General features: G+C 48.5%; 1 protein-coding gene across 2 annotated transcripts in view; it reads right to left on the minus strand.

Moving 5' to 3' along the window:
• The window catches only part of GPCPD1 (glycerophosphocholine phosphodiesterase 1), a 701,876-nt gene that overhangs the window by 311,537 nt on the left and 366,402 nt on the right, over positions 1-23,937 (minus strand). For both annotated transcript variants that reach the window (XM_085612626.1, XM_085612627.1), the window contains exon 12: positions 15,431-15,523. In XM_085612626.1, coding sequence (XP_085468752.1) covers positions 15,431-15,523 — 93 coding nt within the window. The remainder of the gene's footprint in view (positions 1-15,430; positions 15,524-23,937) is intronic.

Raw genomic sequence — 23,937 nt, forward strand, 5'->3', positions numbered from 1 at the left:
ATCCACAAATAAACATTACAATGTAAATTCTAACAAATATGAGATTATGCTTCCTCTATTAAAATTCTGTAAAAAAGTGAGGCACAACTCAAATTATCACAGAAATTGCTTTAGCAGCAGCAATAGCAGTAGTGGTAATATTTAACATGCAATGACGGATATCCTACGTAAGATCAAAAGTAGTGCATGACGGGATGAAAGTTAGGACTGGTTAACATAATAATTGGAAAATTGCAGTGGTCTTTAAGTTTTGTTACCATAACTTTCCATAAATTGTGGTTTTGTCAGTGAATTTCGAAGGCTTTTTTAACACGTTAAGGTTTTATAACTAAAGTATTTTGATCATATGCCACGTCAATTTCTCCTTTAAACTTTTTTCCTGCCAACTACCACTGTATATGGCCAGATGCCTTGCACACCTGGCGTTGGCTGCAGCAATGGTCGGACAGTCCATGCGCACCCTACAGTTTGCATTTGACTTTGGTGGTTACTTTTGTGACCCTCTTATCTGAGTCGGGGGGGGGGGGGGGGGTAGCCAGGAGCTACTACCCCTGCACTTGTGTCTTCGTAAACTATTGTTCTGGATTCTGAGCCGGAAGTACCGAGTCCTGTAATGGCAGCCAGACGAGATATTTCTCTCCGTGGCCAGCCAATCCAAGAGCTTCAGGTCTGTGAACTCTGCTTTATATTTAACGGAATTAAAATTGCTGTCAGGAAAACAAACACTTTCTCCAATCAGGTTTGAAATCTTTCTTTCAAGTTTATGGTACACATAAAAGGGTTCACTGAACTTTCAGGGCTAATGGTCCAGAGGGTTCTACAATTTATTATCTTCATGCTCAGACTGGGCTGTATTTGATTTCTCGAAAGCTAGCAAAGTGATTTATACCAAACCAAGTAAAGGCACTTCCTTGAGTAAATTCTAACTTGCATGCCAAGTTTGATATACTTATGTTTAGTCTCATTTTCTGTATTGAGGAGCAAAGAATTCTAAGGGAGTTGAATGGAAATGTCAATTTTGTGGCACCTACTTTTTTTTTTATCCCCGCTTGATAAACTTTTCCATGGGAAAACCAATGGTGATGTTTAAAAAAAAAAAAAAAAAGGTTTTGCACACAGTCATTGTTCGGCATCAAAAAAGTTGACATGGAAACAAAAATGCCTTTAGAATGGAACCCTAGCTATAACTATACATGCGTCCTCACAGTTGGTATATAGAAACTATTTATTTTATAAACAAATGTTAAAAAGACATTACAGTTAGGTGATAATGTCAGTTTAAATGTAACATTCTAAGCTAGAACAAATACTAAAACCCACTAGCTATAGTTAACTGAAGTGACTATAACTTGCACTCTCCCACACACAGTGTTGTTCACAATGATCCATCAGCCTTTACTTTACCATGGTGTACTTGTTCCACCCAAACGTTAGTGAGTTATAAACAATGTACTATACAACTTTTAGAATGCACAATTACACTAGTCTCCAGGGCTTGTGCTAATTTCATGCTATTGACCAACACATCTACCCAGATACTGGTAGCTCTATATGACTATGTAGTTGTCCGTAATGTCCACAATAATGCAATTTAAAATTTCACAACTAATGTTACATGAAGTCATAAATAGTGCATGGCGGGGTGAAAGTTACAGTTAGCTCAGTAAACTACAACTGGTGAACTTCATTTTGTTTTTAAACAGTTTTTTAATATTTATTTCATCACCTAATAACTATAACATCACTAACTTCTTTTTCTCAGGAAACGTCTCGATTTTTAATTTGATTTAACTTAAGGTAAAGTCTTATTACCATACAGAACTGTAGCGTTAGCGTCACTTAAATATTTAACTTTCTGTTAATGTCTGTGGCTTTTAGATCAAATGTATCCAACTATCCCATTGAGCAAAGCTTTTTTCCAGGAGAAAATGGTTTGGCCGCAGGGCCTGAACTCTGTCCACTTCCTTAATGCAACACACCTCTTACATGGCCAAAGTCGGTGTGCAGCTGGGAGATGGCCCTCCCTGTACCAAACTCCCTGAGGTGCAGAAGCCTGTGGTTGTCAGAGGCAGTGCTGCTGGCTTGCACCCAAATCTACCGCAATCTCCAATCACCCGCAGAACCCCATCACACAAGTATATACTTTTTTTGTAATTATTTTCTATTAGTAAAATATCGAGGAAAGATTTACTTGACACGGAAGCTATCTGTTTACAAATATCATTTTGGGACGGAATTATCACCAAAAGAGAAGCTAAACAAATTAAAGATTGAGCTTGGAAAAAGTCGGGGGATAGTGTGCCATCCAGGCAACGAAACACGTGTTGGCTAAGTATCCACCAAAATAAAGAGAAAACAAGAAAAGAAAAAAAAGAAACCGAAATTAAAGAAAAGTGAAACAAGAAGAGGATTGATTTGTTGTATACTTGAACTTTGATATACATGTGAATAACTATTTTAGCATGTGCTGAGTACTATGTTTCTGGCGGCTCGGCCACGCCTGAGTGAGCGAGGTGGTTCTCCCTACCATACCTCACAGCACCGCTTATGATATTGGGACAGTGCGTATTAGCTTGAGGATTTTCCCCGGGGCGCTAATTTCCAATCATAACACCACCAACTCGCAACATAGCCCTTGAGGATGCCCAGAGCAGAGCCCTGCCGGGCCAAAGAAAGCAGGAGGAGGAGAACCTCAGAATGGGGGGCAGAAATGGGATCCACAGCCTTTGCTGCGCACCATGCACAAATTTGTTCCATCTACAGGCGTATACTGTTTTAGTAGAGGGACACCTGGCTGCTAAGATAACAATACAGACTTCAGGAGCAAGGTCTAAAGCTGTCAACTGTCGCCGCTCAATCTCCACTCAAGGAGGTGGAGGCTGGATAGGTTCGGTGGAAGACTGTCCCCTGCTGCAACAGAAGATCCTCCCGAAGGGACAGTCTGATTGGAGGATCGATGGCCATGTTCAAGAGCCCAGTCCGGAGCCACAAGAATTACTTGGACCAGGTTGAGCTTGATCTTCTTCAGCACTCTGGACAGAAGCGGTAAAGGCGGAAAGGCGTATAGAAGACCGCAACTCCACTCGCGACGAAAAGTGAAGCCTAGCGTGTGCCGCCTTGGAAATTCCAATGTGCAGAACTGCTGACTGTTAGACCTGTCAGCCCTTTGGGTGGTCCCTCCTCATCATTATTTATTTTGTCCCACTTTTGCCTCAAACCCTGTTTGAATTTTTCCTTTTTGGGAACCACCAGGCTTTTTCGTGTTGCTGCAGATTCAGGGAGCCATTTTAGTTACCCCTGAAACTTCTGTCTGAGGGCCTGGAGCACAAAATGGTGGCCACCTGTGACATCACCAGCATCCACTGGAACCTACCAGCACCTTCCAGAACATTCCAGAACCCTGTGACAGTTAGAGGCGGTTTAGAATGTTGGGAAGCTAAGACAGAGAGTTGGCAGTTGGAGCTGGCAGTTGGCACCTGACCGGTGAAGAGTGAGCAGCAGAAACAGGAAGGAGTGAGGCAGCAGGGGTGGAAACTTGTGCCTGGAGTGGGGTCCATAAACCCACCCTTGATACTAGTCCCTACTGACTGAGCCCAGCCTGGAGCCCTGTGTGGGAAGAAGCCAGAAAAACCATCCTAAGGACCTGGACAGCAGGAACAGGCCTTAGAAACAGAACAGCAAGATCCTGCCCTGGAAACTGGTTTCCCTGGAGTCCGACGTCGAGTAGCCTGAGACCTGGAGCCCGAGGTGGAGAAGCGGCGCTGACTGGAAAAGCAGACGTCGTACCCGGAGCCGCCAGAGGTCGAGAGAGGGCGCCGTCAGAGGTCGTGAGGAGTACCAGAGGTCGAGGAGGAAGTCACCCGAGGTCGAGTGAGCGGCGTCATCGGAGGAGTGAAGTCCGCCCTCCGGAGTCGTCGGAGACCGAGGTGAGGGGTACCGGAGGTCGGGAGTGAGGTTCGCACTCCGGAGTCGCCGGAACCGGAGAGAATCGTGCCGGAGGTCGGGAGTGGAGGTCGCACTCCGGAGTCGCCGGAAACCTAAGGAGAGGAGCACCGGAGGTCGGGAGTGAGGATCGCACTCCGGAGCCGCCGGAAGTCGACATCGAGTCAAGGCCGGCCGACGTCATCGAAATCGAGGTCGCCATCGGACCGGAGCCGCCCGAAGTCGACATCGAGTAAAGACTGCCCGACGCCATCGAATCGGAGGTCGAGATCGAACCGAGGCCGCTGACATCGAGACCGGAGCCGCCTACCGGCGTCGTCAAAGAACTGACATTGTGCCGAGGCCGCCGACATCGAACTGGAACCGCCTCACGGCGTCGACACGACTCCAGCGGCGTCGGAGCATCAGAAAAAGGGCAGTAAGTGGAGTAGAGGGCGCCTAAGGCCCTGTGGAGACCTGAGAGACTGCTCTAAGGGGCTAGGGAGGTGCTGGAACCAACCTGACTGTGCCAGGGGTGAGCTGGGACTAATCTAGAGAAGTTGTGTGGAGGGAGAGAGCCAGGTCTCTGGTATTCCCCCCTTGATCTACCTCAGTTTAGGCCTCAGCCTTGTCCAAGCCAGGGAGTAGACACCCCCAAGCCTTCCACATCCCCACAAGCTGTGCCTGGGCTAAATCAGCCCTTAGGAATTCAAATGTGATTTGAGTCTATGAGTGTCACTATCAGCTTTTAAGTATTTATTAGGGGCACTGTATTTATTGTATTTAACCTATTTATTGTTCCACTGTATTTATTGGTCCACAGTATTTATTGATGCACAATATTTATTGGTTTACAGTATTTATTGCCTCAGAATATTTAATTGCCTGTATGTATTGCACTTTTATTTATGCCTTCAGTATTTATGATCACCCCTATTTATTGAATCATTAAGCCAGTATTTATTTGACCTGCACTATCTAAAAAGTTTGTATATTGTGATTGTTATTTATTTTATCCAATCAGCAACTAAGAGAAAAAGATGATAAAGAAAGATATTTTCATAATTTTTACGGTGTAGAGTCGTTTTTGGAACGGATGCACGCATGGTTATTGTATGGGTATATCGTATGCTTAGCACGGAGCCTGATTCCTGACCACTCGAGCCAAGCTACCACAGTGTGTCCGGAAGACCACCACCACCCTTTCAGTGTGGGAGTGTGGTTTTCTAACATAAATTGGTGTTCAGTGGTGGGATAGAGCTGTGCCTACGTATACTCAACAATAACTGTGGGTAGTCCATAGGCCTACACCGGGAGTTTTCTCAAAGCGGCCTTCCTAATTGTGGGTTTTTGTTTTTTCCAAATTTACTCTGGTGGTGGGAGGAGGTATTATTAAAGGTACCCCCCTGCATAGTTACTGCACAAAACCTGTCATCTAACCTGAGTGGGCGAGATGGAATTTGTACTAGAAAATCTAGAAACGTACACTGTGGCCCAACTCAGGGAGTTTTGCCAGCGGGAGGGGGTGTACTGTCCCCCAGGAGCAAAGAAGGGTGCACTCCAAACCAGCTTAAGGGCTTGGGGGGAGGCACGCCGAGAAAGCAAGGCTGAGGAGGAGGACAGGGATAGAGAGCCTGACACCGAGGGGGCTGAGATGTACCAACCTGAGGTGGGGAACCTGTCAGCGGGGCCCAGAACCATTTCTAGGAAGGGCAGCAGTGCCTCTAGCGGTGGCTTGTCTGAAGTGGAGTTAACAGACCGGAGGGAGAAAAGACAGCTCACATGGGACTTAGCAAGGCTGGAGAAGGAGAAGGAGGAGCAGAGGATGGCCCATGAATTACGACTGAAAGAAATAGATCTTCAGATCCTGAGAATCGGGGCACAACCTGTTCCTAATGGTGGCAGCCAAACCCAAGAGATCACCAGGGAACCTAAACCATACCTGCCAAAGGACATAGTAGCTAGCTATGGAGTGGGCGACGATATCGCCAAGTGGCTAGCGGCCTATGAGGTCTCGTTGAGGGCCCATGGGGTTCCAGAGAAGTACTGGGGAGGGGGATTGTACAAGTACATGCCTCCAGCTGGTAGGGATGCTTTGTTGGCCCTCGAAGAGGATGAGCAGACCCACTACCCCACCATGAAACTGGCGCTCATAAGGAAGTTTGGACTAACACCCGAAAAGTACAGACAGAAGTTCAGGGGTAGTCACAAACTGGGCACACAGAATTGGGTGGACTTCCTGGACTATGCAAAGAAGGCACTGGAAGGTTGGATTCAGGGCAGTGAAGTGAGGAACTACGAGGGGTTGTTTGACCTAGTACTGAAGGAACACCTGCTCGAGAAATGTTTCCCTGAACTGCGGCAACACCTGGTGGATAGCAAGCTGACCAATCCCCGGAAGCTTGCTGAGGAGGCGGACATTTGGGCTAGTACCCGGGTGTCCACAAGGGGGACTGGAGGGGATACTCAAAAGGCCGGACAGGGCGCCCCCCAGAAGAAAGAGGGAGGGGAAAAGAAAAAGGAGTTCTCCAAAGGCCCCCAAAATAACTTCCAAGGGAAGGGAACAGGATTCACCCCTAGGGCTAACCCACCCAGAAACCCTAATCCTGGCCAGAGTCAGCAGCCAAGGGTTGTCCATTGCTATGAGTGCGGTGGCGTTGGACACTATAAAGGAGATCCGAAGTGCTTGAAACGACCACCCCCTCCCACTGGAGGAAAGACCCCCGGAGTAGCCAGTGTAGTGCTCGGGGAGGAGATGCCCTTAACTAAGGGAAGGGAGTGGGCGGGTGTCACTTTAGTGTCCCTGGGAGAACGGGAGATGGTTCCTAAGATCCAGGTGCCCGCAAATACCGCAAAGTATGGGCAGTGGGTCACCATCAACGGCCAAAGAGGGGAGGCTCTGAGAGACACAGGAGCCAGTATGACTATGGTGCGTAGCCAACTGGTGTCTCCAGAGCAGGTAATTCCCGATGTACTCCACCCAGCCGCGATGGCTGACGGCAGAACAGGCCACTATCCAGTGGCCGAGGTTCCCTTTGAATGGGGGGGGGTTGCAGGTTCACTTCGAGTTGCCGTAAGCCCTGCCGTGCCAGTCGATTGTCTGCTGGGGAATGACATGGAGCACAACGCTTGGAAGGAGGTGGAATACCGGACTCACACCGAGATGCTGGGTACACCTGATTGGGCCTGTGTTAGCACAAGGTCCGCGACTACCCGAAGAGGGAGTTCATTTCGGCTGGAGCCTGGAACAAAGGCCCAGCCAGCTGCCAGTCAAGGGAAGAACCGAGGACAGGAGGAGCCTGCCTCGGCGTCCCCACCCCGTAGGACGGATAGGCCACCGGAGGTGGTGGACCAGGAGTCTGCGGTGGGGGACGTTACCAACCTGGAGGACCTACCCATCCCGGCCGAGTGGCACGTGGAGGGAGGTCCGTCCAGGGAGGAATTCTGCCAGGGCCAGAGGGAGTGCCCTACCCTTGAGGGGCTAAGGCGTCAGGCCGAAGCCCAGGCAGCAGGAAACGTTGAAGGGAACTACAGTGTTTACTGGGAGGATGGCCTCCTCTACAGTGAACCCAAGTCACCCCTACATGGATCGTCACGAGCCTTGGTAGTTCCTCAACGTTATCGAGCCTTCCTTCTGGAGTTGGCTCACGAGATACCATTGGCAGGACACCTGGGGCAAGACAAGACCTTCGCCCGTCTTGTCCCACACTTTTATTGGCCTCAGATGAAAGTGACGTCCGATACCTACTGCCGGACATGTGTGTCTTGCCAAGCCAGTGGGAAAACAGGGGTGAAGCTGAAAGCTCCCCTGGAACCACTTCCTGTCGTTAGCACCCCCTTTGAAAGGGTGGGCATCGACATTGTGGGTCCGTTAGATCCACCGACTACAGCTGGTCACAGGTTTATCCTGGTTCTGGTGAATCATGCCACACGGTACCCAGAGGCAATACCTCTGAGGACCATAACAGCACCTGTTGTGGCTAGGGCCCTGATGGGAATCTTTACCAGAGTGGGTTTTCCCAAGGAAGTTGTGTCCGACAGGGGGACCAACTTCATGTCAGCGTACATGCGGGCCATGTGGAAGGAGTGTGGAGTGACATACCGGTTCACCACTCCTTACCACCCCCAGACAAATGGTCTGGTGGAGAGGTTTAACAAAACCTTGAAGGGCATGATCAGAAGTCTGCCTGAAAGCCTGCGGAGGAAATGGGACGTCCTCCTACCCTGTTTACTTTTTTCCTACAGGGAAGTGCCACAGAAGGGAGTGGGCTTCAGCCCCTTTGAGCTTCTGTATGGGCACCCTGTACGTGGACCTCTCAACCTGGTGAGAGACGGATGGGAAAGAACTCCCAGAAAGCTTCCCCAGGATGTGGTGAGCTACATGCTGGCCTTCCGGAGCCAAATGGCTAAGTTGTGGAAGCAAGCTTCTGACAACTTGGAAGCCAGCCAAGCAGTGATGAAGGCGTGGTATGACCACAATGCTCACCCGGTGGAGTTGGAGCCTGGCCAGAAGGTGTGGGTGATCGAACCGGGAGAGCTTAGTGCCCTCCAGGATCGCTGGTCAGGACCCTTTGAGGTGTTGGAGAAGAAGGGTAAGGCTACCTACTTGGTGGACCTGAAGACCCCTCGTCAGCCCCTGCGGGTGCTGCATGCCAACCGCCTCAAACCCCACCACGAGAGGCCCGAAGTCATCTTGATGATGGTGACTGACGGAGGAGAGGACGTGGAAAGCGAGCCTCTCCCTGATCTGTTTGCGTCTCAAGAGAAGGATGGGTCGGTGGAGGGAGTGATTCTCTCCCCATCTCTAACTCCTGAACAGCAGGAGGACTGTCGCCAGGTCCTGGGGCAGTACTCCTCGTTGTTCTCCCTTGTCCCGGGTAGGACTCACCTGTGCGTCCATGACGTGGACACAGGAGACAGCCCACCTGTGAAGTCCAAGATCTACCGGATGTCAGACAAGGTGAAGGCCAGCATTCATAGTGAAGTCACTAAGATGCTGGAGCTAGGAGTGATCGAACCTTCTAGCAGCCCCTGGTCCAGTCCGGTGGTGTTAGTACCAAAAGCTGCACCACCGGGTGCCCAACCAGAACTGAGGTTCTGTGTGGACTATCGGGGACTGAATTCAGTGACCAAAACTGATGCTCATCCGATCCCTAGGGCGGATGAATTGATTGACCGGCTGGGAGCTGCCCAATATCTAAGTACCTTTGACCTTACTTCAGGGTACTGGCAGATCTCTGACTGATGGAGCAAGGGAAAGGTCAGCCTTCTCCACGCCCAATGGCCACTACCAGTTCTGTGTGATGCCCTTTGGGCTCAAGAACGCACCTGCCACGTTTCAGCGCCTGGTAAACCAGATCCTCACCGGAATGGAGAGTTTCTCTGCTGCTTATCTGGATGACATAGCCGTCTTCAGTAACAGCTGGGAGGATCACTTGCGTCACCTGCAAGCTGTTCTCCAGGCCCTGAGACAAGCTGGATTGACGATCAAGGCCAGCAAGTGCCAGATCGGGCAGGGGTCGGTAGTGTACCTTGGACACTTGGTGGGTAGGGGAGCGGTGCAACCCCTCCAGGCGAAGATCGAGGCCATCATGGCCTGGGAACCCCCCAAGACACAGACTGAGGTCCGAGCTTTTCTGGGCCTCACGGGATATTACCGCCGCTTCGTGAAGGGGTACGGTACCATCGTAGCCCCCCTCACGGAGCTCACGTCCAAGAAACAACCTCGACGGGTAGTCTGGACGGAGGCTTGTCAGCAAGCCTTTGAGAGATTGAAGAAAGCCATGTGCGAGGCCCCGGTCTTAAGGGCCCCAGACTTTTCCAAGGAGTTCATTGTCCAGACAGATGCATCAGAACATGGCATTGGGGCAGTGTTATCGCAACTCAACGAAGAGGGTCTGGATCAACCCGTGGTCTTCCTATCCCGGAGACTACTTCCCAGGGAACAGAAGTGGAGTGCAATAGAGCGTGAAGCCTTTGCAGTGGTATGGGCTCTGAAGAAGTTGCGGCCATACCTGTTTGGCTCGCACTTCCTAGTTCAGACCGACCACAGACCCCTTCGTTGGCTGATGCAAATGAAGGGGGAGAATCCCAAGTTGTTGAGGTGGTCTATTTCCCTACAGGGAATGGACTTTCAGGTGGAACATCGGCCTGGAGTGGACCACGCCAATGCAGACGGTCTCTCAAGGTATTTCCGCCTTAGTGATGAGAACTCCCAAGGGGTTGGGTAGCTCTCCCTACTTTCAGCTGGGGGGGGGACGCGTGTTAGACCTGTCAGCCCTTTGGGTGGTCCCTCCTCATCATTATTTATTTTGTCCCACTTTTGCCTCAAACCCTGTTTGAATTTTTCCTTTTTGGGAACCACCAGGCTTTTTCGTGTTGCTGCAGATTCAGGGAGCCATTTTAGTTACCCCTGAAACTTCTGTCTGAGGGCCTGGAGCACAAAATGGTGGCCACCTGTGACATCACCAGCATCCACTGGAACCTACCAGCACCTTCCAGAACATTCCAGAACCCTGTGACAGTTGGAGGCGGTTTAGAATGTTGGGAAGCTAAGACAGAGAGTTGGCAGTTGGAGCTGGCAGTTGGCACCTGACTGGTGAAGAGTGAGCAGCAGAAACTTGAAGGAGGAAGGAGTGAGGCAGCAGGGGTGGAAACTTGTGCCTGGAGTGGGGTCCATAAACCCACCCTTGATACTAGTCCCTACTGACTGAGCCCAGCCTGGAGCCCTGTGTGGGAAGAAGCCAGAAAAACCATCCTAAGGACCTGGACAGCAGGAACAGGCCTTAGAAACAGAACAGCAAGATCCTGACCTGGAAACTGGTTTCCCTGGAGTCCGACGTAGAGTAGCCTGAGACCTGGAGCCCGAGGTGGAGAAGCGGCGCTGACTGGAAAAGCAGACGTCGTACCCGGAGCCGCCAGAGGTCGAGAGAGGGCGCCGTCAGAGGTCGTGAGGAGTACCAGAGGTCGAGGAGGAAGTCACCCGAGGTCGAGTGAGCGGCGTCATCGGAGGAGTGAAGTCCGCCCTCCGGAGTCGTCGGAGACCGAGGTGAGGGGTACCGGAGGTCGGGAGTGAGGTTCGCACTCCGGAGTCGCCGGAAACCTAAGGAGAGGAGCACCGGAGGTCGGGAGTGAGGATCGCACTCCGGAGCCGCCGGAAGTAGACATCGAGTAAAGACTGCCAGACGCATCGAATCGGAGGTCGAGATCGAACCGAGGCCGCTGACATCGAGACCGGAGCCGCCTACCGGCGTCGTCAAAGAACTGACATTGTGCCGAGGCCGCCGACATCGAACTGGAACCGCCTCACGGCGTCGACACGACTCCAGCGGCGTCGGAGCATCAGAAAAAGGGCAGTAAGTGGAGTAGAGGGCGCCTAAGGCCCTGTGGAGACCTGAGAGACTGCTCTAAGGGGCTAGGGAGGTGCTGGAACCAACCTGACTGTGCCAGGGGTGAGCTGGGACTAATCTAGAGAAGTTGTGTGGAGGGAGAGAGCCAGGTCTCTGGTATTCCCCCCTTGATCTACCTCAGTTTAGGCCTCAGCCTTGTCCAAGCCAGGGAGTAGACACCCCCTAGCCTTCCACATCCCCACAAGCTGTGCCTGGGCTAAATCACCCCTTAGGAATTCAAATGTGATTTGAGTCAAATGTGATTTGAGTCTATGAGTGTCACTGTCAGCTTTTAAGTATTTATTAGGGGCACTGTATTTATTGTATTTAACCTATTTATTGTTCCACTGTATTTATTGGTCCACAGTATTTATTGATGCACAATATTTATTGGTTTACAGTATTTATTGCCTCAGAATATTTAATTGCCTGTATGTATTGCACTTTTATTTATGCCTTCAGTATTTATGATCACCCCTATTTATTGAATCATTAAGCCAGTATTTATTTGACCTGCACTATCTAAAAAGTTTGTATATTGTGATTGTTATTTATTTTATCCAATCAGCAACTAAGAGAAAAAGAAGATAAAGAAAGATATTTTCATAATTTTTACGGTGTAGAGTCGTTTTTGGAACGGATGCACGCATGGTTATTGTATGGGTATATCGTATGCTTAGCACGGAGCCTGATTCCTGACCACTCGAGCCAAGCTACCACAGTGTGTCCGGAAGACCACCACCACCCTTTCAGTGTGGGAGTGTGGTTTTCTAACACTGACCTTGCACGTTCTCTTCGGTGGCGAATAGATCTAACCAAGGCTCTCCCCACTGCTGAAAGAGATCTTGCACCACCTCCGAATGAAGACGCCATTCGTGATCCATCAAGCACCCGTGGCTGAGTTTGTCCGCCCTGGCGTCTAGGGAACCTGCCAGGTGTTGAACCACCAGGGACATGCCCTGATGTTCCAGCCACTTCCAGAGACGAAGACCCTCCTAAAGAGGGTCCACAACCCCACTAAGCTGTGTTTGTTGCAATACCACATGGCGGAAGTGTTGTCTGTGAACACCTGCACTACTCTTCCTTTGACAGAAGGAAGGTATACCTTCACTGCTAGACGAATCGTCCAGAGCTCCAGAAGGTTGATGTGGAGCCCGGACTCCACTGGAGACCAGAGGCCTCTGATCTCCACCTCTCCCATATGACTGCCCCATCCCATGAGTGACTCATCTGTCACCACTGTGAAATCTGGTTAGGGAAGGGAGAGGGATCTGCTGTTTACCCAATCCTGGTTTGTGAGCTACCACTGCAACTGATGTGCAGTCCCCGGAGATATCTGAACGACATTGAACATATTCCCCTGATGCTGCGCCCACTGGAACTTCGGATCCCACTGCAGAGTCAGCATATGCCATCTGGCATGATCCACCAGCAGGATGCAGGAGGCAATGAGGCCCAGCAGCCTCAGGGTCATTCTCACCTAAATCCGGGATACAGGTGGTAACATCGGTATCATAGCCCGAATATCCGAGGCTCGCTATTTGGGAGGATAGGCCCGAAACTGTGCTGTGTCAAGAACCGTTCCGAAAAAAAAGGTGCAACTTTCGCACATTGACTGTGAACCCCCAAGAAATGCAGGAGGTCTGCTGTAGTCTGGAGGTGGGCGACAGCCTTGGGCGAGCCTCGCCTTCAACAACTAGTCGTCGAGATAGGGAAAGACTGGAACCCCTGATCGGAGCAGATGAGCTGCGACCACTGCCATCACTTTCGTGAACAGGTAAGGCCAAAGGGGAGCACGGTAAACTGAAAATGCTCGTGGCCCACCATGAACCATAGGTAACGACGGTGGGCAGGCATGTGAAAATACGTGTCCTGCAAGTCCAATGCTACCATCCAGTCTCCAGTCTCGAGGGTCGAGGGCAGACAGGACCTGAGCCAATGTCTATAGTTTGAACTTCTCCTTCCAGAGGAAGCTGTTGACGTCCCTGAGGTCTAAGATAGGACGCAGGCCTTCGTCCTCACAGGACAGAAAGTAGTGGGAGTAACAACCACTACCTACTTCTGGCACAGGGACTCGCTTGATAGCTCCTTTGGCCAAGAGAGCCGCAACTTCCACACGGGGAAGGGCCAAGTTATCCTCCGACATGCGATGGAGTGTTGATGACATGGAGGGAGGGGTAGTCTTGAAGGGGAGGGAGTAGCCCCTTCAGAATATCTGCAAAACCCACCTGTACGAGGTGATGCTATCTCAGTGGGGGAGGTGATGGCTGATCCTGCAGCCCACTGGCAACTGGTGGCCATGAAAGGTCGAACTAGGAAGGTTTGGAGGCTGCTGTAGAGGGGGAACTGGTGGACTGGTCAGCCCGCAGGCCCCTAGAACCACAGTGGTGGGTCCCACATCCCCAGCCGCTCAGAGGCTGGGCAGTTTGCGCAGGCCTGTGGCTCTGGGTGGAATATGGTGGGGGACCCCTTCCGTAGACACGAAGGGGGCAAAAAGCAGCCTGCATGGGGCGAGAGGTGGTAGCAGGGCACAAGGATCTGGCCGTAGCCCTAGAGTCCTTGAAGCGCTTGAGCGCATTGTCCGCGTTCTCACCCAGTTCCTCTCTCCAGTCTGGCTCTTCAAGCTGGTCTGCCAGAGGGTCAATAAACCCCCTCCCAGTCCTCCTCACCCTCTTCTGCCTGCCAATCAGGGAGACAAGGAAAACCAGGATAGAACAGTGGTACAAAAGTACCGGTCGGCACGGTACCGGCATCAGTCGATGCCAGTCCGGCTCTGTGTCCGAAGTCAAGGGGGAGGCCAGGGTCGACGCCAGCTGGGGACACAACCAGCGTCGGAGGGGGCGGAGGTGTCGTCAATGGAATCGGCACCGGAGAAGGTATCTTAAGGTCGACCGGCGCCGATCCGGATCCAGGCCTGAATCCCTGGGGGCCCTGCGGTGCCAGGGCCATAATTGCCGGCATCGAAGGCCTAGAACCCTCAGCCAAGTCCGCGGGCCCGAAGGCACGCCGGAGGAGTTGGGCTGCCCAAATATGGAGTGGAGGGCTTCGTAAAAGGTACGAAGTTGGGCAGGGGTCGCTCCGGCTCCCGGGAAGGGAGGGAAGCTCAGTGCCGACCCAACAGGCTCCGCGGGCAGAGCCGAAGGACGACGACCTTCCGCATCCCGCGCCGGATTGGCCGACAGATGGGGAGAAGGCGAAGAACGACGGTGCTTCTTCCCCTTCTTCTTGAAGACTAAGACTTCGAAGAGGAGTGATGGTGGTGACTCCGCGACCGGTCCTGCAACCTCCCTCTCGACCAGGATCCCGAGCGGCGCAGAGCTGACTGCCGGGACTCGAGAAGCTTTCGGGACCGCTCCCACAAAGACTTCAGGTTCAAGGCCCGACAGTCGGAGCACGACTTCGGGTCGTGGTCGCGCTTCAGACACCAAAGGCACACGAGATGTGGGTCCAAAACAGACTCAAATTGTGACAGGAGTCACAAGGTTTGAAGCCGGTCCGTCGATGTGACATCCCTCCGTGCACCAGGAGTCGAACAACTCAAAAAAAGAAGTCGACAAAAGTAAAAAAATGACTAAGCGTACCGCTCTCTCCGAATCTGCGCTGACTGGTGCGGAAAAAGAAAGAACGGATGTCAGCGTGCAGGGGCGGCATCTAAGTAGATACCGTAACATCATTCCAGCGATCACAACGCCAACGACGAACGCAGAGTTGACAGACTCCAACTACCGACGCGCTGGGGTACTGCGGAAGAAAAATTCTCCGGATCCAGACTGAGGCCTGGGGTAATTCTATGGTAAGTAATCTATAACTAATAGTCTTTTTCAGATGATGGCTGACTAGAGAGATACATATCTAGGTAAATCTACATATATCTACCTATATATACACGACCTTTATTCATCTATAAAGATATAAATATAGTTGTATATCTAGATCTATAAACGCAGACTCCTAGAAGAACCAGTCAACACCTTTCCCAGCATACTGATTAACATGGGAAAGAAGAATACAGTTACTGCAAGAGTGGCAGAAACAATGGAGAAAAGGTAATAAATAAGCCCAAGTGCCTAGTCATACAAATTGACCTCATTATACATAATTTATAGCATGCTTCTACATACCTTTTTCATTGATATGCAACAAGTGAGGTCATGGTATATCAAGGGCACAAAATTCTTGGAAAGATGCACATCAAATTCCACGTATGCAGCCCCCTAAAGCAAAAACACAAAATACTTCATATTGAGTACTTACTCTTTTTTTCATCACATATCGTTAAGAGTCTTCTCACCAGCCCAGCCAGGGGGAAACAAAATATAATGCAGCTTTACACTTCACAAGAGCCCTTAAACACGTATGCTGCTCTAGAAGCCAATCCCCTTTTACTTTTGATTTCAACATTTTACCTTCAGTTTCACTAGATTTTGAGGAGGAACAACAAAGAGGTAAAAGCTAGTATGTAAGAATATTGTAAAGGAGCAATGTTAAGGACTAAAAGTACCTCCATCCCCATTAACATGCATCATTTTAATCTTCTATTCTATGTTCTGTCATTATGGAAATTTCTGCTACAAGAATGGGAGGGTGCCATATATACACAGATGGGTAAACCACAAAGATTGAAGGGGATCTCTTGCTAAAATGTGTATAATTAATACATCGGTGCAAGTACACTTGGTGCTGCCCTACAATTTACTGATAAAGGTTCTAGCCTATGGAACAATGATGGTCGATATTTGGCGAAAGAGCCAGTCAGTCATGGTTTAGAATACCAAATCAGACAATATGGCTAGACAGGCACTGCATGCCTTAACATCTGCCCTCTAGAAGTCATAAAAACTTAGCAAACGCATAACAGGATACAACGTTAGGGCCCTAGCCACAGACTGCAAAGCTTCACCAATAAGGAACAAGTAAGGTACACCTTTTGACTTTTATAAAAGTGAAAACATCTTCTAAAGGAATTGTACCATCCACATTAAAGACGCCCTTGAACAATGCAAATTGGCTCACAAGGTATCTCTTAAAAAGTTATGGCAAAAAGCAAGGTCAATTTCTCCAGGAAAAGAGATCCAAACCAAAGGGCACCGCTGATTCAACAGACTGAAGTAACAGACAAGTAACAACCACCCTGAGGTGGAGATCCATTAAAAGTAGAAAAAAAGGTAGAAAAGACAAAAGAAATGTGTTTGACTAATTTATTAATGGGTCCCCACTGGGCTTGTTGAAAGGTGCTTTCCAGTGGTTAATATGGGTGTGCCTGCATGCCCTGTGCCGCATATCCGCTAGCCATGCCTCAGGGCAGTGTACGCAAGTATTGGATATTGGGTGCAAGGGTAGGCAGAAGGCCATGCCTACCAAGTACTGTGGGTAGACACACACTACTTCAAGAAGCAGAAAAGTTACCATCTTGTGACTATTACTCTTAGTGCTTAGCCCTTACCCATTATCAACTTTATAGAATCTCTGCCACCAGGCGGCAGGAAAGAAATGTATCTTTTGACTGTTTTAATACGAAGCCCTCCCAAACTGGTGGTAGTACATGTGTGGACGTGAATCCTCACAGTTTCTCTGTAAGTAAATAAATGGAAGCCAAGTGGAGTATGTTTTCTAAATGCTTGTCACAGGTAAAGTGTGGAGTCACTTTAAAAACAAACTTTATCCTACTTGCATATAGTGGAGGATACCATTCTCAATATGTAGTCTGATTCCACAACTCCTCAGTAAGGTAGGAGGAACAAATCTAACATCTGGTAGCCTAATACAACTTCACAGGAATTTTTTTCATGGCTTCGGGGTGAAGATGGTCTTATAGGTTTTACTATATGCTGTAGCCCAGGTTATTGCCAGGTACATATCTGACAGCCATAGAAAATACCTCTAACATCACGTTAGTACTAGTGAAGTAAACCCTAACACTGTACGAAAGCTAGGCTACATACAGTCTAGCCACGGATGATGACACGATCTAGTAATGGTGGTCTTACCAAATGCTTAGCGAACACCACTGCCCCACAAGGTCACAAATTACTGGCCTGATTATTACCAATTCCTGAAAGTATTCTGATAAAGATGAAAAGTGTACAGGATCTTCTCAGAACTAGATGTATTGGTATGTGGGAAGAATGATTAGATTGTTCACATGGAGCTCCCAAAACACTTTAAAGACAAAAAGGGCAGAGGCGTGAGTAGACAATGTGAAGTGCCCCGTCTGTGGACCACTGAAAGGCCTTAGGCACAAAAGGCTTTAAGCTCTCTTGTGCTTTTAAGCATAGTTTTAGACATGGGACAGGATGCTGCCTGACCAAGATCTTTGACATGACAAATCTGACATCCTCCCTATAGTGACTAATGTCAATGAAGTGTTCTCAACTACGGTGTAGACCAAATTAGAAAAAAAGATAAGAAACACAACCATTTACCATACTGTCATATCATAGTCATCCAACCTTATTGGTAAGATTCCCCTTCAATCACAAGAAAGTGACTGCTGAGTGAGTGGCTAGGACAGCATGCTGGACATGAAGCATGGATGAAAATGGAAGCTGGAGACTGAAGAGATGCCATAGAGAATAGTAGCACAGAGAATGGGTGAAACAAGGTTAAAACGTAGCAGAGCGCATGAGGAAAAAGACAGATAGTAGGGAGGGCAGACCAGCTAAGGATACAGAAGACAAGTTGCAGTCCAGCAGAGTAGGTAGAAAATCGATCAGAGTAGCAGATAGAGAATTGAAAGCATGAATTGAGCGGAGCAGCAGTAGAGACAGTGGAAGTAGAGCACAGAGAAAGTGGATCAGGAGAAGACAGATGTTGGAGAATTGAGAAATAACAGTAATGGAAAGAAGAACTTAGTCCATTAGTACATTACCAGACCAAACAACATTCAACCAATGTGCTAAGGGAGATGATCTGAGTCCCTGAATGCCACAACGTCACAAAGGAAGAATATAAACAAGCATGTTAAAGCATAAACACACAAGTTACTTACCTTCGGTAATGCTCTTTCAGGTGGATACTCTGGCTAACCACCACAGATTCCTCACCTACACAGCTGGCACCTCCGCAAGCAGATGTCAGTGTGTCTGCGCTGTTTGACGTGGAGTCGTAGAAATCAGATTGTTCCACTGTTGGACCTGGCATCCTTGGTGGGGTTTCACCTGGTTTCTATCCTCCTGTTTTGCAAACTTCATTTTTGCTGGCTTTAGGTCTCTGGGCACTTTACCACTGCTAACCAGTGCTAAAGTGCATGTGCTCTGCACATAAAACATGGTAACATTGGCTTATCCACAATAGGTATATTTAAATGTACTTAGAAGTCCCTAGTAAACTGCATTACATGTGCCCCGGGGACTGTAAATTAAATGCTGCTAGTGGGCCTGCAGCTCTAATTATGCCACCCACTTAACAAGCCCTTCAAACATGGCTCAGGCCTGCCACTACAGAGCCTGTGGGAGCAGTTTTGAACTATTATGTAGATCTGGAAGCTTACCCACTTGCCAGGCCCAAACCGTTTGTTTTAAATACATGTAGGTCACCTCTAAGGTAGGCCCTAGGCAGCCCTAAGGCAGGGTGCAGTGTATTTAAAATGCTGGACATGAACATTCAAGTTTAACATGCCCAGGTAAGGAAAAGAACTCAGCTGCTAGAGTATCCAAGAGAAAGAGCTTTACCAAGGGTAAGCAACTTGTTCTTCTGTGGACACTTCTAACCACAGATTACTCACCTTGTGTACAGATACCAAAGAAGTGGCTCCCCATGTGGTGGGTCTGTGGAAAGAATCAGATCAGGAAATCCTGCATGACAGAATAGGCAAACTGCCCTCTTTGCTGGACCGGATTATTCAGGCAGTAGTGACTGGTTAACATGTGAATTCATGCCACATAGTAGCCTGACAGACATCCAAGACTAGAACCCTACATACCAGCGATGTGGTAGCATCCTTTGCTCTGGTGGAATGAGCACAGAGACTTACCTTCTGGATGCAGTTCCTTGGCTAATCCATAGCAGGATTTGATAAATAGGACAATGTACCTGGAGATGGTATATTTATGCACACCTTATCACTTCTTTGTCTCCAAGAAGCCTACAAAGAGCCGATTGTTCACCCAATGCTCCTTGGTACAATCTATGTAAAAGTTCAGAGCTCTCTGATCTAGTTGATGTAGCCTTTTGTCCTCTTTAGATTGATAAGGGGTGAAGAAAGTTGGCAGAAGATACTGTCCCTTGTGGAAAAGCGTGACGACTTTCAGGAGAAATGACACTTTAATACCAAGTATTAATTTGTATGGGAAGAAGGGAGTATAGAGTTCATGGACAGATGGTGCTTGCAATTTACTCACACAAGTTGATATTATCGATATGAGGAATGCAGTCTTTAAGGTGGGCATTCAGAGAAAATCAACTGTGCATTTGTTCAAATACAGTGCACTTGAGGAAAGTGAGAACTAGATTGAGGTCCAACTGAGGCATCAGAAATGTTGGAGGAAACATATGGGTCAGTCCTTTGAGAAAAAAGTATCAAAAACAGGTGATTTGAAAAAGAATGAATGATCAGGTAAAAGTAAGATGGCTGAAAGAGCTGACAAAAAACCTTTAACTGTTGCCACAATAAGGCTAAAGATACTCAAAACAACAAAATATCAGACAACTGTGCCTGTAAAGGAAGGATATTTCGGGAACACCAGACAAAAAAAATCTCTCCAAGCATCCCTAACAGACCGTTTTAGTGGAGGGATGATTGGCCTGATGACACTCCCTCCATCGTAAGGGAGATGAAAAACTGTCAAATGTCGCCATTTCATCGCCAAGCGGTCTTTTTATATAATTCCGCTAGGTTGCTATCAAATTAACACAAGTCCACCAGTATATGCCGCAAATTTAAGCACCCTAAAAGTATATTCTGTCCTTGTAGATCCCACTGGGGCTACAGACCTACAACTTTCTTTGCTTTCTGGCGCATACTATCCTGGAAGAATCGTTAAAAAAACTCAATAAAAGTGAGTAAAAAGTCTTGGGTATTAATACAATAAGCTACAATACAAAGGGGCATTTGTGTGTTTTAAATATATGGTTACAATTTTGTGAAGTGATTCAAAAACGGGATAAGTTATCAAGTGGAACACAGGAGTACCAATTTTTAGAGTAAATGTAAATGTAATTGGGCACTTATAAAGCGCAACTACCACTCCCAGGAGCATCATGGCGCTAAAGAGTGTTTTGGCTTTGAGGCATATACTGGTGGACTTTTGCAAATACGATATATTTTGATGGGAACCTAGCGTAATGATATAAAAAGACTAGATGAGTCTATATTTTACGCTTCTTAACACAGAAGGTATACCATTTATCAGATGCTATTGAAGATTCAATAAACAAACCTATAATAGGGCTTGTAATAGCTTTGCAAAACACATCTGCAGGTAAAAGCAGGGGTTCTCCCGTATCTTATGTCATTGATTGTAGCCAAGGTACATAGTGCCTAAAACATGTGATGATGTAAAGAACATAGACCTATTAATACAGGGTCAGTACCAGCAGTATAATATATATTTTTTATACCCCGGTACTCAAACAAGTTAGTTAAATGTGGTCATATGTATTTAGAAGTTGCCAAAAAACTATTTTTTACTTTGCCCAGGTTTACAAAGTCCAGGAAAAATGATTCATTTTCTCAACAGTTTAATAATCCCACTGAACATAGATCTGATTTATTCCAGTTTTTACAGAAAGAGAGATTACGAGGACTAAACAATGTGATGATGACATTTCTGAGTCCAATTGATACAGCAATGTTCGATGATGGACAACAGCCGACACGTGTTTCGTCCTGGAAGTGACTTTTTCAAGGCTTCAAAAGACAACTTAAAATTATGCCAAATGCGATACAAGGCATACGATGCAAAAACAAAGCAGTAGTTTTGAGAGTCTCTCGAGGTCAGTCTTACCTGATTTCACAAAAAGAGGTGGGAGAAAAGTTGTCTCCAAACTCTGGTAATTCTGGTAATTCACAGCTGGTCTATTGGTAGTCCCGAGATTTAAACGCTCCAGGGTGGGCGGAAGGGCTTTCAGCATAGTGGTTTCTGGCATGTGGAATAAACTCCCTCAGAATCTAAGGCAGTGCAATTCCCTGCTCGAATTTCGCAAGGGGCTTAAAACCTGGCTGTATCCCAAAGTCTAAACCTGCGCCCTTCCCTTGATTCTCCCACTGTCCCCTTGGTATGTTTCTCCAGTCTAAAGCGCCAGGATGCCCGTAGGGCGACAGTTGCGCTATATACGTTTCACATCAATCAATCAATTCTAAAAATATTTGCTTGATGAAGATGTTGATCAATAAGGTAGGCAGGCTCTCAAGCTGCAATTGGTTTGTCAATAAAGCTTCCAAGAATTACGTTCGCTAATACGCAGCACGGCAGAGTCCATCATTCACGGTTCTCAGCAGTCACTAGGAAAGTACAGCGACTTATCATGGTCCATGAATGATGGACTCTTTAACGTGCTATGTATTGGAGAACGTAATTCTTGGAAGGTTTATGGACACACCGATTGCAGCTTGAGAGCCGGTCTTAAGAAGCTTAGGGGCCAAGGTCCAAGAAACTACCAGCAGTTTGGTTTTACTTGCCCTGGTATGTCCGAGTGCAGAGGTGCTGGTCCTGTTGGTAGCCTCGAGCACTAGGCGTTAACCTCTATGGAAGAAGTACCTGCAAAAGAAAGGCTGCAAGTGGAAACTTAGGGAAAAAGGGGGGCTCGGCTCTGGAGGGTCTCTGGAGCACAGCTGATTTATGTGAACCCAGGGTGGGAGGCTCGGGTGCAGAGGTGTTTTGAGGTGTTCCGTCCGCCAGGTCGCTGTAGTTAGAGGCTCTCACTTAGCTCTAGTGGCATGGAGAGGGAGAGAAACAGGACAGCAGGTCCAATCTCAACGAAAGCCTCGTGGACACTGAAGTCCCTCGATGGCAAGTCGGGGTTGAAGGTGTCCGGAATGGACACACAACAAGGTTTGGTAGTTGTAAGGACACTGGTACCCAAGGTATTGTTGCTTAGAAACTCCGGGAGGGGTCAGAGTCTCAAGTCTTGGTGAAAGCAACAGGGCTGACCACCTGGGCTCAAGACAACTTCTTCTTAGCAAGTTGATCCCTTGTTGGGCCCGTTGGCCAGCATGACGAAGTACAGAATTTATGCAGTTGGTGCCTTCAGATGTAGGGGAATGGCTCCTCTCCTATGAGGGAGTTGCTGCTTGGTTGTTGAAGGTGGAAACAGTCCTCCAAGGGTTTTGGGAGATGTTCAGCTTCTGGTCGAGTCAGTCTTTGTGATTGTTGCGGCCCACGCAGCCTGGCAGGGTTTTCCACCAATCTTGGTGCAGGACCTCCGTTCTCACAACTTCGGCTCTTATTTGTCCTTCTTGCGGTTCTCAGTAGACAAATCAGAGTTTCTGGTCTCAAGGGGAACCCTAAATAGGGGGAGTTCAGTGGTCTGTGGGGTAGTAGCCGATATGCTACTTACCCCTGGAGGGACAAGACCTCCTATATGACCACTTCGTGTGGAGAGGGGACATAATGCTGACCCAGAGTTCATAGTTTCACAAAATTCAAAATTGTGAAACCCTTTCTTGGCTGTCCCCTTCGCGTGGCCTACCTTAGGGGTGTGCCCAGCCTGAAAGTGTGACATGCCTTCTGACTAACTACTTTCCTGCCCGCTCTGGTGCTAAGTGGGCCCCAGGGCAGGTGTGGCATTTTCCATGTCTTGTGGGAAGTGGGTGTCGCATATCAAGAGATCGTTTTGAAGCCTCTGGCCTCAACATGCTAATTTACTAGCCATCTTGCTGGAGGTGTGATCACATTCCTCCGGAACTGGCATTGTTTGACCCCTGGCAGCACGGGCTCTCATGTGTAGGGGGTCAGAAGAACAAGTTACTTACCTTCGGTAACGATGTATCTGTAAGAAACATTAGTTAGTTAGATTCCTCACCTTAGAATATCCCCAGGCGTCAGACTGGATCCGGAAGATTTTTCGTCAGCAATACCCCTTGCGCGTCGCTAGGCGTCGTCTGCGGCACCGCGTCCGTCGGCGTCGTGCGCCGGAATGACGTCGGAGTACTTAGATGCCGCCCTCGCGCGCTGACGTCAGTTCTTGTACATAGCCTTCCGCGCCAGGAACGCAGAGCCATGCAAGATACCAACACTGGTGCCAAAAAATTCTAGGGCCCTGAAAGGGATAGCCTTAACCCTAGATGTCAGTTCGCAGAACGGGGAGGATGGGTGGGTCGGTGAGGAATCTAACTAACTAATGTTTCTTACAGATACATCGTTACCGAAGGTAAGTAACTTGTTCATCTGAAAGAAACACGTTAGTTAGATTCCTCACCTTAGAATAGATACCCAAGCTATACCATCCCCGGTGGTGGGTCTACAAACCAAGATCACACCAGAAAGTCCTGGAGGACAGAACGGCCAAAGAAGCCATCCCTCCGGACTTGGCTGTCTAGGCAATAATGCCTGGCAAACGTGTGTAGCGAAGCCCACGTAGCCGCCTGACAGATGTCCTGCAACGGGACTCCCCGTCCCAAAGCAGTAGAAGCTGCTGTAGCCCGAGTGGAATGGGCGCGCAGCCCAACAGCAGGGTCCTTTTTCGCCCA

The sequence above is a fragment of the Triturus cristatus genome, chromosome 6 (genome assembly GCF_964204655.1).
Source record: "Triturus cristatus chromosome 6, aTriCri1.1, whole genome shotgun sequence".
Taxonomy (NCBI): domain Eukaryota; kingdom Metazoa; phylum Chordata; class Amphibia; order Caudata; family Salamandridae; genus Triturus; species Triturus cristatus.